Below are 13,068 nucleotides of genomic sequence, written 5' to 3' on the forward strand. Positions count from 1 at the left end.
TCGATTATTCAGGTTTCCCGGGGCCGGCGGCTGCGGGGGATCAGTCTCCCGCTTGCTCCCCCTGCGCGGTGGCCGGGCGTGGTGGTGGGCTCCAGTCCCGGTGTCCTCAGCCCCTGGGCTTGCTCCGCTGGGATGCCGTGGGGGAGCGCTGGGTAGGGAGCAGGCAGCGTCGTCGCCTTGCTGCGGCGCCGTATTCGAAAATAAAGTGGTTTGGGTTTTTTAAAGACTACTACGAAACATGAGTTGTGTGATCTTTGTTCTTCCTTGGGGCCAAGGACAACTCCTCCTCGTGTGCCATCATCCAGCACTGCCCCAGCGCCTTCCACCCGCTCTCCCACCTCTCCTTCCACAAGCCATGAGGCTTCCCTGGAGCATCCCTTCCCTCTGGGCTGGGGTTTCTGCCCCCACTTCATGGGGCTTCTCCTCGCAAGGCTTGGTCGCCCGCTGTCATCCCAAAATGGCCTCATCTGCTGAAGGTGGAGACCCCCTCCTCGGACAACCCGAAGTCGGGGCAGCGCTGGGTGATTCCCAGGCACTGCAGATGCCCCTTGCCCGCCTGAACCCCCCCCAGGGCTGGCTCCCAGTCCCTGCTCTGGCACCGACTCAGCACAAACAAACGGCTGGTACCCCGTGCCTCAGTTTCCCCGCTGGTAAACACGGGTGTGCGATTGCCTGGGCCAAGGAGGGAGAGCCGGGTCTTCATGGCGGAGGGCGGTGCAGAGTGGGGTGGCCTCAAGCGGGTTATTTCTGCCTTGGGACCCTCGGCTGAAACCTGGCTGGAATTCTGCTGCTTTCCGGAAGGCCAAGGTCATGCTGGGGGCAGTGGGCAGTGCTGGGGGTGGTGGGCCATACTGGGGGTGGTGGGCTGAGCTGGGGGCAGTGGGCCATACTGGGGGTGATGAGCCGCAGCGCGAGGAGCCCAGGGCCGAGCCTCTGGCCGCAGCGGAGGGCTCTGCCGGCGTCCTGGGGGGAAGCAGCAGGACTGGACGGGGCAGCTGCAGCACCGGGGCCTGCACCCTCCTCCCCTGGCCTCTCCTAAAATCATGAAGGTTGGAAAAGACCTCCAAGGTCATCCAGTCCAACCGTCACCCCAACACCCCCATGCCTGATAAACCATGTCCTGAAGTGCCACATCTACACATTTTTTGAACCCCTCCAGGGATGGGGACTCCCCCACTGCCCTGGGCAGCCTGGGCCAATGCTTTACAACTCTTTCAGGAAAGAAATTTTTCCTGATATCCAATCTAAACCTCCCCTGACGCCACTCCTCATCAGACTTGTTCTCCAGCCCCCTCCCCAGCCTCGCTGCCCTTCTCTGGACACGCTCCAGCCCCTCCATGTCCTGCTTGTGGTGAGGGGCCCAAAGCTGAGCACAGCACTCGAGGTGCAGCCTCACCAGTGCCCAGCACAGGGGCAGGATCCCTGCCCTGGTCCTGCTGGCCACACCGTCCCTGATCCAAGCCAGGATGGCGTTGGCCTTCTTGGCCACCCGGGCACACTGCTGGCTCATGGGCAGCCGGCTCTCGACCAGCACCCCCAGGGCCTTTTCCGCCGGGCAGAACCAGTCTGATGGGGAGCGGCTGAGGGAGCTGGGGCTGCTCAGTCTGGTGGAGGCTGAGGGGAGACCTTCTGGCTCTCTGCAGCTCCCTGCCAGGAGGGGGGAGTGAGGGGGGGGTGGGCTCCCAAGTAACCAGCGACAGGACGAGAGGCGATGGCCTCAAGGTGCATCAGGGTAGGTTTAGGGTAGATATTAGGGAAAATGTCTTTACTGAAGAGTGGTCGGGCATTGGCCCAGGCTGCCCAGGGCAGTGGAGTCCCCATCCCTGGAGGGGTTCAAACGCCGTCTGGATGTGGCACCTGGGGACATGGTTTAGCAGGCATGGGGGTGACGGGGTGACGGCCGGACTGGGTGATCTTGGAGGTCTTTTCCAGCCCTCACCATTCTGTGACTCTACGATTCCCCAAGCCCGCAGCGTTGCGTGGGGTCGTTGTGACCCAGGCGCTCTCTCGCCCTGAGGGGCTCTGCGGGGAGCGGGCCCAGCTGCGCGCCCAGAGCCAGCTGAACCGGGAGACGCTCCCGCCGCCCACCCCGGGGGTCCCGTCCCCCTGCAGCCCCCCGCAGCCGGGGGGGGCGGGGGCTACCCCCGGGGGACGGAGGCGGGCAGCGGCCGAGCAGGTCACACAGCCCCATGGAGGCTGCGGAGCGCTGCGTGACTGAGCCCCAGCGCCTCCCCCGGGCCGCCATGTTCCTCCCCCTCCCGCCGCTCCCCCGCCCTTAGCCCCGCCCCCGGCCCCGGCCCCGCCCCGCGCTCCGCTCAGGCGCGCCGCGGGCAGCCCTGTGCGGGCAGCGGCGTCGCGGGGGCCTCGCCGCCGGGCCTTGGCGCTTCCAAGATGGCGGCGGGGCCGGCGGTGTGAGGCGGGAGCGCGTCGCTGCCGCCGCCTCCCGCGCCTGCTCTCCTCTTCCCCGCGCCCCGGCCCCGCTCCCCGCCCCGCAGCATGCTGAGATCCACCGGCTACTTCCGCGGCATCGACTGCCCCTTCCTCAGCGCCGGGGGGCCGGGCGGGGGCCCGCCCTGCCGCCGGCCCTACTGCCACTTCCGGCACCCCCCGGTGGCGGCCGCGCGGTGCGGAGCCTCCGGCGGCCCCGGCGCGGGGGTCGCGCTCGGCCACGGCGCAGGTACGGCCCTGGCCCAGCCCGGCGGGTCGCGGCACCTCCTCTCCACTTCCCCCGTCTCTCTCCCCGCCCCGGGTGTGGGTGCTCCCGGCCCCGCGCCGGCCTCGGCCCACCCCCCCCCCCCCGGCCCCGCTGCCCCGCTGCCCCGCTCCCCGCAGCAGCGTGTCCTCCCCACGGCGGGGACAGGCCCGCGCCCTTCCTCCGTCTCAGGCCTGCCCACCCTCCAGGGCCTGAATCTGCCTCTGACTCCTCCAAACCCCGCCTGCTCCCGGGGCTCGGTTTTTCCCCCCCTCCCAAGCCCCTCTCGAGGGGGGTGTCCCCACGGGGTCTGTCAGCATCACCCGGGCGGGGCAGGTGGGTCCTCAGCACCCCTGAGCTCTGGTGTCTGCTTGTGCTCCGCCCTGCCCTGGCTCTGGGCCCTTTGTTGTCACCTCTTCTTGTCTCTGGAGGAGGGTCTGGAGGGCCTTTTCTGTCCCACCGTGTGAGAGATGGGCGTCTCCTCCTCCTCCTCATCTTCTCCTCCTCATCGTCAAGTCGGATCTCACAGTTGCCATCTGACACAGGGGTGGTGGGGAGCAGCTTTCTACAATGTCTGATTCCCTGAGGACAGCCTGTCTCTCGTCACCAGGATGGAGGCTGCAGAAGGGCAGCTCTGCCCTGATCCCTTTCTTTGTCCCTCCAGGCACCGCAGCTCGCATGGCAGTGAGGTGTCAGGGCGCTCGCTCAAACCGCTTTGCTGTCCCAACCCTTCAGGAGGTGCCTGGGGTGTGGGCGCTGGCGGTGACGCGCACTCTGGTCCAGCGCTGCGAGGCAGGTCCTGCCGGTGGGCTGTCAGGGAGGGCCTGCGGTCAGCTGGAGCGCCTCCGGGGACCGGAGTAAGGCGTGGAGCACTGCCAGGTTCTTCACGTGAGGCTTGGCTACAAAAAAAGATAGTGAGCTGTTGTTCTCCTCTGTTCCTCCAGCAACTCTGGTTGTACTTACACACGTTATTTGCTGATCTGCTTAATTTGGGGGGAGAGAAAAGCCTTTATTCTTCTCCCTAGTAGAATGCTGCTTGCTTTCATTTCGTTAAAGCTTTGTTAATTCAGTTAGTTGTTATTTACTTAGTTACTTGCTGGTACGTATGGTCTCTAACAACGTGAATTAGAAGTTGTCAAAATAAAGCACAACTTGTGGTTTTTTTTCTGTGCTTGTTTAACTTTGGGTTATTCACAAGCTTGGAAGACGATTTAATTTTTTGCGTCTTCTGGTTACCAGGTCAGCTTACCATGACTGTGGTTTAGTTTAAAATAATGAAAGCGTACTCCAGCCTGTCATAGGCAGACAGATATCATATTAGAAAGACAGAAAGTTTTGCCTCTTTCAGTGTTCTTTTGATTTGAAAAGCTCCCTAGAATCCTTTAGACTGGCCCTCTAGATGCTTGATATTATAATTATCCTTAAGTGTCCTGTTTCAGTTTGTCTTTAAATAATCTGCAGAGGGTCGGTTTTGGAACTAGATTTGCTCGGTTTGGTCTGCTGTCTGAAACAGATGCTGCTGTACTAAATAAATCCTGGCGCTGGTTTTGATTTTCGAAATGGGGAAGTGAAGGCTGGTCTTTAGTAAAACCTCCCAGTGCACCTGGAAAGTGTTTGCAGCCTCTAATACTGGCTGAAAAGTGTTAAAGTAAGAGCTGAGTGTGAATGGCAAGGAAGAAGTGATCCCAATACTAATCTTGGTAGGCCTGGCTTGGACATGTTAGTGACCCAGGAGAGAGAGCTTGTGTTTTGGGGAGTGAGAGCTGTTTGACTGCTGTATTGCGGCTCTTAGAGAAGCTCTGGCTTTTGTGAAACAAAAGCTGAAAGTGTGCCTCGAGTTTTCGCAGGTGAAGTGTCTGCCGCTTGCAAAAGAAGCAGGATCTGAGGCTTCACTTCCAGCCCGCTGCCTCCCACCTCCCCAGCCGGCTCAGCGCGTGTTCCTGCTCGCTTTCCCAAGCTCCTGGCGTCTAACGCGTGGCACAGCTGTCGTAACCAAGGATCTGAAAATTCGGCCTCAGCTTAGTGTTGGGCTTCAGGCATTTTTTCTATGTTGATTTTGACTGAGAAATGGAAAATGAGTGATGAACCTGCTGCAGAAAGCTGTCTTTTAGAAAGAACTTCAGCAGGGTTGTGCCAGGTGCCTGATTTCACAGGAGCACAAGATGCTTTTGCAGTTATGTTTTAAGCAGTGCTATGGCTTAGCTTCATCTGAAAGGTTCAGCGTGAGGTGCTCCTGTCTTCCTCTGTCTGCCTGAAGCTCGTCTAGCCTGGAAAGATGTATTTCAGATTTACACTAGAGGGTGTAGTAGTTTAGCTAGCAACCAGGCAACCATCTTCTTGAAGGCAGCTTCTCAGTCCAATGTAAGTTGCTCCCTGTCAGTGAAACAGCATGTCTTGTTTTAAAGTAGCCTTATAACAGTGCACGGGGGCATATTTGACCTATTTAATCACATCACTCGATAAATAAGCTTTAAAAGCATAGTTTTTTTGCCAAAGCAGGTGGGTACCTACACCAAGAGCTACAGTGCAGATCTGTGTGTTCTGGGGTAGTGCCTAGAAAAAAGGATAACATCTGAAGAGTCAACCTGCAAAGCGTATTGATTCAAGGCTGATGCTGACTTTGATGTTTTTGGATCACCGTATGGCTGGCAGTAACCCAAAATCCTTAGTAGATCTTGTGTAGCCTTGAAAGTAGCTTTTGAAAACCTAGGAGTGGAGCTGGCCTTGCTGGGTCCTGGTGGGAGGAGGCTGTGGACACAAGCCAGACAGAGCAGCGAGGAGGTGAAAAGCTCAGTAATAGATGACCCTTATTTTCGTACAGTTCTCTCATGGTCCCAACTGCAGGGAGACAGTGGTGAAGAGGCCTCCATGCCTGTTAGGGCGTCCGCAGCAGCAGGGTGACTTGAGTTTTCCTATGTCTGCTGCTCTTTGCATGTGGCAGGGGGTCCCTTCTCTTCCCCTCTGAAAGCAGCTCAGTAAATACAAACTTGTTGAGCGAGGAGGGAACCAATGTGATGCGTCCGGTCCATAGGGCACGTTTGAACTGGGTTCTGAAATAATGTGTGGTACTTCACGTGGGAGATCTGTTCCAGTGTCTTTACTGCAAGTATTTGCCTACGTGGTGGAAGAGCAGGGCTACCTGGAGGCTTGCAGAAATTCAGTGCTGAAAGCTGAGGAGGGTGCTGGGGCAGTAGCATGCACTGGTGTGGTATTTCCACAGTGCTGTTGGTGGGCTGAGAAAGGGGACATTGGCCTGTGTGGGACTGGGAATCTGGAGATTGCAAATTCTAATCCTGGCTTGGCTGAAGTGCTTTTTCCATCTACAGAATGGCTAAAGCCCACCTGCTTCAGAGCAGGATGAAAAGATTATTGAATGCATGTGAAGTGCTTTGAAAGCGTGCTATGTAAGAAGGGGGGAAGATCTGCCTTCAGTCCTAAAAGCATCTCTTAAGAGCCGTAGAGGAGAAAAATGGGTCTCTCTTTAAAGTCTAGGTCCTGAGTGTGCTGAAAGACATAAAAGAAGTGTGATACATCTCTTCATAAATATCTTAAGGAAACCAGCACTTTGGTTTGCTGGGTTTGGTAGTAGCTGTCAGGAGGTGCTTAAGAGGTGGAGGTTTTTTGAACCCAGAGCAGAAAGCTGCATCCAGGTCTGGAGGTCGGAGCTCCTCTTTGCTCTAATCCTGGTGTTAGCGTGCGATGGGAAGAGCAAGGCTTTCAGCACCCTGCCGTGAAATACTTTATTCTGGAGCGGTGTGCACTGGCAGTTGCTTGGCAGTTTGCTGCTGTGGTCTGAAGCTTGTGGAGTGGTTTTCTTACTGTGTGGTTTTTCTATTTGCATGGGCAAGGCCTTTCAGATTAGATCTAGATTGGATCTTTGAAAGGTGACTGGATGGGTTTGTGTGGTACCGTCTGGCGACGGAGTTTTCCACCTCTGTGTGATTCACATTACCCAGCTCACAAGTAAGCTGCTGTAACGCTGCTTGGCTCCTGTTTGGCCAGGTCAGAAGGCTGTGCTGCCGTTCAGCGTGACCTGGATAGGCTGGAAAGCTGGGCAGAGAGGAACCTGATGAGGTTCAGCAAAGCCAAATGCAGGGTCCTGCACCTGGGGAGGAACAACCCCAGGCACCAGTACAGGCTGGGGCTGACCTGCTGGAGAGCAGCTCTTTGGAGAGGGACCTGGGTGTCCTGGTGGACGACAGGTTAACCATGAGCCAGCAGCGTGCCCTGGCTGCCAAGAAAGCCAATGGAATCCTGGGGTGCATCAAGAAGAGTGTGGCCAGCAGGACGAGGGAGGTTCTCCTTCCCCTCTACACTGCCCTGGTGAGGCCTCATCTAGAGTACTGTGTCCAGTTCTGGGCTCCCCAGTTCAAGAAAGATGAAGAGCTACTGGAGAGAGTCCAGCGGAGGGCTACGAGGATGATGAGGGGACTGGAACATCTCCCCTACGAGGAGAGGCTGAGGGAGCTGGACTTGTTCAGCCTGAAGAAGAGAAGGCTGCGAGGGGACCTTATAAATGCTTATAAATATCTGCAGGGTGGGTGTCAGGAGGATGGGGCCAAGCTCTTTTCAGTGGTGCCCAGTGACAGGACAAGGGGCAATGGGCACAAACTGGAGCAGAGGAAGCTCCAGCTGAACCCGAGGAAGAACTTCTTCCCTCTGAGGGTGACGGAGCACTGGAACAGGCTGCCCAGGGAGGCTGTGGAGTCTCCTTCTCTGGAGATATTCCAGCCCCGCCTGGACAAGGTCCTGTGCAGCCTGCTCTGGGTGACCCTGCTTCGGCAGGAGGGTTGGACTAGATGACCCACAGAGGTCCCTTCCAACCCCTACTATTCTGTGATTCTGTGATTCTGTCAGGTGCGGAGAAATCCTTGGGCTTATCTCTCCGGCTTTAACCCTGTTGAGCCTGTCCTTGATGCAGGAAGGCGCTTCGCCTCTCCCTGCTTCAAAGTCTTCAGCCGAAAAGCAGCCACGTGGGATGGCTGTGACTTGTATATAAAATGCTGTGCAAGGTGATACTTGGTAAAACCTAAAGAGGCTCTGTAAATGTTAAAATCCAACTTTAATCATCCTCAGCCCGTGTGTCACCATAGGATCAAGGCCGTTGTCTTCTTCACCGGTCACGTTCCTCGTCCAGCGCGTTGCTGAGGGGCTGCGCATTAAACTCGGCCGTGTTTGGTGGGAGCAGCCTTTCTGCACTGTCTGAGGTTGCCTTTGTGTTACTTATATTGCAGTGCAGGTTCATGCTATCTGTAGAATGGATGAAAAAAAAGTCTTTAGCAGATGCGTTTTCCTTCCTGTAGTTCATGTGCAAGATCAGCTTCTTATAGGAAGGAGCTTTTGTTACTGTGTTTGCTGTAGGGACATTGAATGAGCAGAAACTTATGAACTGCCTTTGGTATTTCTTCACCGAGAGGGGAAGGCGGGTGGCTCAGTGTCGTTGCTGTAGTCCATGAACTGCATCTGGGGGGCATTGTGTGGGCATTGTGCTTTTTTGTTCCCCCACATTTGTGTTTAGGACAGTAATTACCAAAACGTCGCCGGTGGATGTTTTTTTAACTGAGTTTTGAAATGAAGAATAGACAACCCACTTGACGGTGAGGTCAGGACGTGTCTTTTCATGTAAACCAAAGTCGTGGCTTTCCAGTGGTTAGGGATTTCTTGTCATTTAACTACACTGTCAGTTATGGCAGTTTTCCTGTGGGTGGGCAGGTGCAGCTGCTGTATGTGTCGGGATTTCAGTGTGGGCTGACAGAGCACTTCCAATTTTTGGGCTTTCTACAAGTGGTAGCGTGGCTGTGGGGAGTCTCGGCCCTGAGCTTGCGTGCGGCTCTTCCTTGCTCCAGTTCCACGCATGTGAGAAGCAGGAGGTGGGGGAAAATCTTCCCTGTCAAGCCAGAAAGATTTTGAAGGCTAAAGGTGCAGCGAGCTGCCTAGGTCCCGGAGGCAGTAGCCTTGTGCTGGTGTTTGTGAGCTCCCCCAGCTCCTCTCTGCCTGCCACAGGAGCCTTTTGTCTGCTCTTAATAAATTGCTCTCTCCAGTGTGGAATATCTTACCTGGCATTGACACCCCCCGGGAGTCCTGCGCCCAGCTCTGGAGCCCTCAGCACAGGACAGAGCTGGAGCTGCTGGAGTGGGACCAGAGGAGGCCCCAGCAATGATGCGAGGGCTGGAACCCCTCTGCTGGGAGGAGAGGCTGGGAGAGCTGGGGCTGCTCAGCCTGGGGAAGAGAAGGCTGCGGGGAGAGCTTAGAGCAGCCTGGCAGTACCTGAAGGGTCCTATAAGAAGGATGGGGACAAACTTTTTAACAGGGCCTGTTGCAGCAGGACAAGGCGTAGTGGTTTTAAATTAAAAGAGGGGAGATTTAGAGTAGATGCAAGGAAGAAATTTTTTGTGCTGAGGGTGGTGAGGCCCTGGAACGGGTTGCCCAGAGAGGTGCGAGATGCCCCATCCCTGGAAACAGTCACGGTCAGGTTGGACGGGGCTCTGAGCAGCCTCATCTGGTTGAAGATGTCCCTGCTCATGGCTGGGGGGTTGCATTAGATGGCCTGGAAAGGTCCCTTCCAACCCAAACCATTCTATGATGTAAACACTTCCTCTGATTCTTTAATCGAACGCCGCAGTGCTGCGGTAGTGCTGGGGAAGTGGGAAGCACAGTTCACTACTCCGGAGTTTCCCAAACCGCTTTCCCTGGCTGCCCAGTGCTGGCGAGGTGGGTTGGCTCACGTCATGCCAGAGTGGCAGCCGCGCCGGGCTGCGGGCAGGGCCGGGTCGTCCCCCCACCCTGCAGCCACCTTCCCTGCTGGGACCGAGCCTGGGCCGTGGGGCTGGAGAAGCGGGGTGGCCCTGGGCTCCGGCTGGGGGGGCCTGGCTGGACAGGGGGATCGCTTAGCATGACCCTGGGGTCGCCGTTGGGGAAGCCGCTGTGCTGCCCAACTTGCAGTGCTCAAATCAAGTAAAAAGCAACATGTGCAGGTGGGGAGCAGGGAAATTCCGATGTCAGAAAATTCCCCAAGATGGTAGCAGTTGCGCTAGGGAAGAAGAAAACAGTCAGAAAGCCCCCGCAGACACTGAAGTAAAACCGAGCCCGAGTTGGGAGTAAATGAGGGTGAAGGCGGGACTTTGGGTTGGTAAGTCCTGCCCTAATTATCTCTGCAGCCCAGGAAGTGCTGTGTCAGCACATGGTCAGCGGTATTGTGCCATGAGCCTTGCCGGAGTGTCTTAGCCGTACCAAGCAGATATTAAAAGCCTCAAGTACAGCATGAACAAATATCTGCAATATTTATTAACCGCGGGGAGCTCAGGTAATTCTTTGAAGTTTTTGACTTGCTGTGGAGTGCACTTGTGTTTTCGTGTGGGTTGCAGTACGTGAAGAAGCAGCTGGGAGAGAAGTGCCTTCTCCAGAGAGGCTTTCACGTGTCAGCCATTCATTTAACGTGAGACTTCGGTCCTCAGGGGTGCGTCTGCCTCCGAATTACATGGACTGTGCAAAAACTCAGCTCTGCTTCGGAGGGTTTAGGTGCACAGGGATTTTGTGAGATCTAGCCTTTTCATTAAAGAGAGGATCCGTGCTGAGAACCGGGGAGTGTGTTGGGTTCGCTGGTTACAAGTCTGCCGAGCTGCAGGTGTCTGAGTCGTAAAGGAGCTGCAAAATATTCATTCCAGCTTTTGAGTTAACTAAAGCTGGACAGGTTTTAAAACCGGTTCAAGTTTTGATTTTAGTCCTTCAGAAGTCACAGCTGAAGTTTTTAAACGTGATGTAGCTTGAAGGATACTTTTCTTTAGCTTTTAACTTTGTTTTTCAAAGTTTCCAGTTGTGCCTGTAGTGAAATACTGTCTTTTTTCTTCCTTAAATGGGAATTCTTCACCCGAAGTAGTTAAAGAAATAAGACAGGTGTTGAGAAGATCGCTTCTCTTAAGCAAGCTAGAGAAAGGCTGAAAAATGAAGGGACTGGTGGGTGAGGAGTGGTGTTACTGCTTGTGACCATGCCGGTCAAAGTCAGTTTTCAAGATGGAGTTGAATATGGAGAAAAGATGACGCCGGAATACTTGAAGTATTTCTTTTTATTTTCTTCTGCTTCTTTGAAAAGAAGACTTGCTCTACTAATAAAATTTTGGAGTACATTCTCAGATTTACCTAGTGCGTATATAGGAGATGTGGAAATGTTTTCTGGTCTGTCTTTTTCTCAGAAACAGAAAAAATAAGTCTCAGTTAATTTTTTCTTTTTTCCAAACAGAATTTCAACTTTTCTTGTATATTGAGGAATAACTTAAAACTAAAATGAGAGAGGGAATGGAAAGATCTTCAAAGAATCCAAACATTGAATATCCAGATTAATGTATCATCGATTTTAAAACGGTGAGACGCCTTCTAGCCCGTGTGATGACAGGCTGTGGGGTTGGGGTAGTCGTGATATTTGGGGTGCCAGCCTTTGCTTTCTGCCCCTCTCCTGGCAAATACACCGGTTATGTTTCTCGTGTTCTTTCCTAGGTTATGGCAGAAATGTGCCAATGGTGTCATTACTTCTTAGGAAAACATTACATTTATCACAGGTCTTGACACGCCTCTGATGTGCTCTGCCTGCCGCTGTTGTTTTAGCACGAGAGCGGACGGGACTGTAAATCACTGTGGCAATGGAGGAATGTAAATGACGGCTTTTGCATGGGCCAGACCGTCTTGTTCTGGCTTTTGCATCCTTGGATTTAACTAGTGTCGCTGTGTGAAGCTGCGGCCGTCCCAGCTGTGCTCCAGGACTCTCTGTGAGGCTTTCAAGAGGGTGTAGCTACCATACTGAGTAGGCTTGAGGACCTTTGAGGTGCCTCTTCTGCTGCACCAGTGGCCAAACCGCACAAAACTACGTTTTCTTGAATAAATTTAGTTGTGTACTGTTTCCCTGGATGTTGCTGCCTGAGCTGCTTTGAGGGGTGTCCCCTAAGGTCCTTCTGTCAAAGTGAGTCTCCCACCTGACTGCGTTGTTCCCCGATAACGCTGCCGGCTCGGGAGCGACCCGGCCCACGTTGGAGCTGCTCCGCTGCTGGGTCGAACCTGCTCGGGCAGGTCCGTGTCTCCTCTCCGGCCACAGCGTGTCGGCAGTCTCGGGCAGCTGAGCTGAGAGGACGGCTGATGGCTTGTAGGAGGGCGATGTCTGGCTGCTCTGGTCCCTCGGTGTGATCCAGCCCTCCCGTTGCTGGTTGTGCCACCCTCCGGTGAAGCCCCGGCCAGCCGGTTCAGCCCACCGTGACGGGCCTTCGGTGGCACCGACCTGACGCTGGCTGACAGCATCTGGTGAAACCGTGCCCCGATCTTCGGCAGGCTTTGTCACAGCAGGTTTAAAAATACCGCAGTGTGATGGATGACTGTTCACACTTTTTTCAGCCTTGCTAATATAAGACTTTCTTTTCTCATATTTGCTTCCTTTTTTTCCACTGAAGAAATGACCTTGTTGGTTCATGATGTGCTTTGATGCTGTGGCATCGAATGCCTCTCATGGAGGAACAAATGCAGGGAGTGGGGTGCATAGGGAGAGGTCAGCTTGGACTGGACTGGCTGTAATACCTCTCAAACCTTGAGACCAGCACAAGGTTATTTATGCTTTTAATAATTTTAATAATTTAATATTTAAAAAAAGCAAGAAGGAGAAAAAAAAAATCATTAGGACTAGAGTTACATGTAAAGCAGAAGAAACGCTCCTCTTAGCTCCTCTGACCTGCCCTCCTAACCCATTTGCTCTGGATAATTATTTGAAATGCACTATTTTAAATCTCAGTGTTAATTATTTCCAAGTGGCTGGATATTATTGTTAAATTAATTGTTGGAAATTTGCTTTGGGTACTTGCAAATGAGGTCTGCGCCAAAACCTGCCATTTCTTTTGCGCTGTTTAATGCTGAAGAGTAGCAAAACTCAGCCTGCTGGTAAAGCCTTTTTGAAACATTTTGTTCTTGAGAAACCACTGTCTCTTCTGAGAAGCATTAAATTAAAAGCTTAAAATAATTTTCCAATGGTGATAATTTTTCTGTAATCGCAAAGGTTGTCCATTTGCTAACTACTGGCACTGTAAACACAGGCAAGCTGTTAAGCTAACAAAGCTGTTCTGATGACGTTAAAATAAAAATACCTTTCCCCCCCCCCCCCTCCAAAGAGGTCTCCAAACAGCTTTCACCTTCCCGGTCTCCCGATGAATGCCCCTTTTGTTGCCGGCTCCAGGTGACCCAGGAAAATGGGTGACTTCAGCAGCGGCGGGTCTTGAAAGTGTTCACTGTCTTTCGGCCTGGGCTGGTCCCTCGGCGGCTTGCCCAGCAAACCCTTCTGTTCTGAGGTCCTAATTGGCGTAAATTGGAAAGTTTCTAAATTTTGCCTCCCTTTTGTTTAGCAGCAG

General features: G+C 54.0%; 1 protein-coding gene across 4 annotated transcripts in view; it reads left to right on the forward strand.

The window, feature by feature from the left end:
* The first annotated feature begins 2,391 nt into the window (after positions 1–2,391).
* The window catches only part of REXO1 (RNA exonuclease 1 homolog), a 42,884-nt gene continuing 32,207 nt past the window's right edge, over positions 2,392–13,068 (forward strand). For 3 of the 4 annotated variants that reach the window (XR_012766285.1, XM_075444142.1, XM_075444145.1), the window contains exon 1: positions 2,392–2,677. Coding sequence is in view for 3 of the 4 variants with exons in the window: in XM_075444142.1 (XP_075300257.1) it covers positions 2,497–2,677 (181 nt within the window). In the remaining variant the exon portion in view is untranslated. Of the gene's footprint in view, positions 2,678–9,916; positions 9,996–13,068 lie in introns of those variants that run through there. The other variant, XM_075444144.1, reaches the window with a different exon arrangement.

The sequence above is a fragment of the Opisthocomus hoazin genome, chromosome 27 (assembly GCF_030867145.1).
Source record: "Opisthocomus hoazin isolate bOpiHoa1 chromosome 27, bOpiHoa1.hap1, whole genome shotgun sequence".
Classification (NCBI taxonomy): Eukaryota; Metazoa; Chordata; class Aves; order Opisthocomiformes; family Opisthocomidae; genus Opisthocomus; species Opisthocomus hoazin.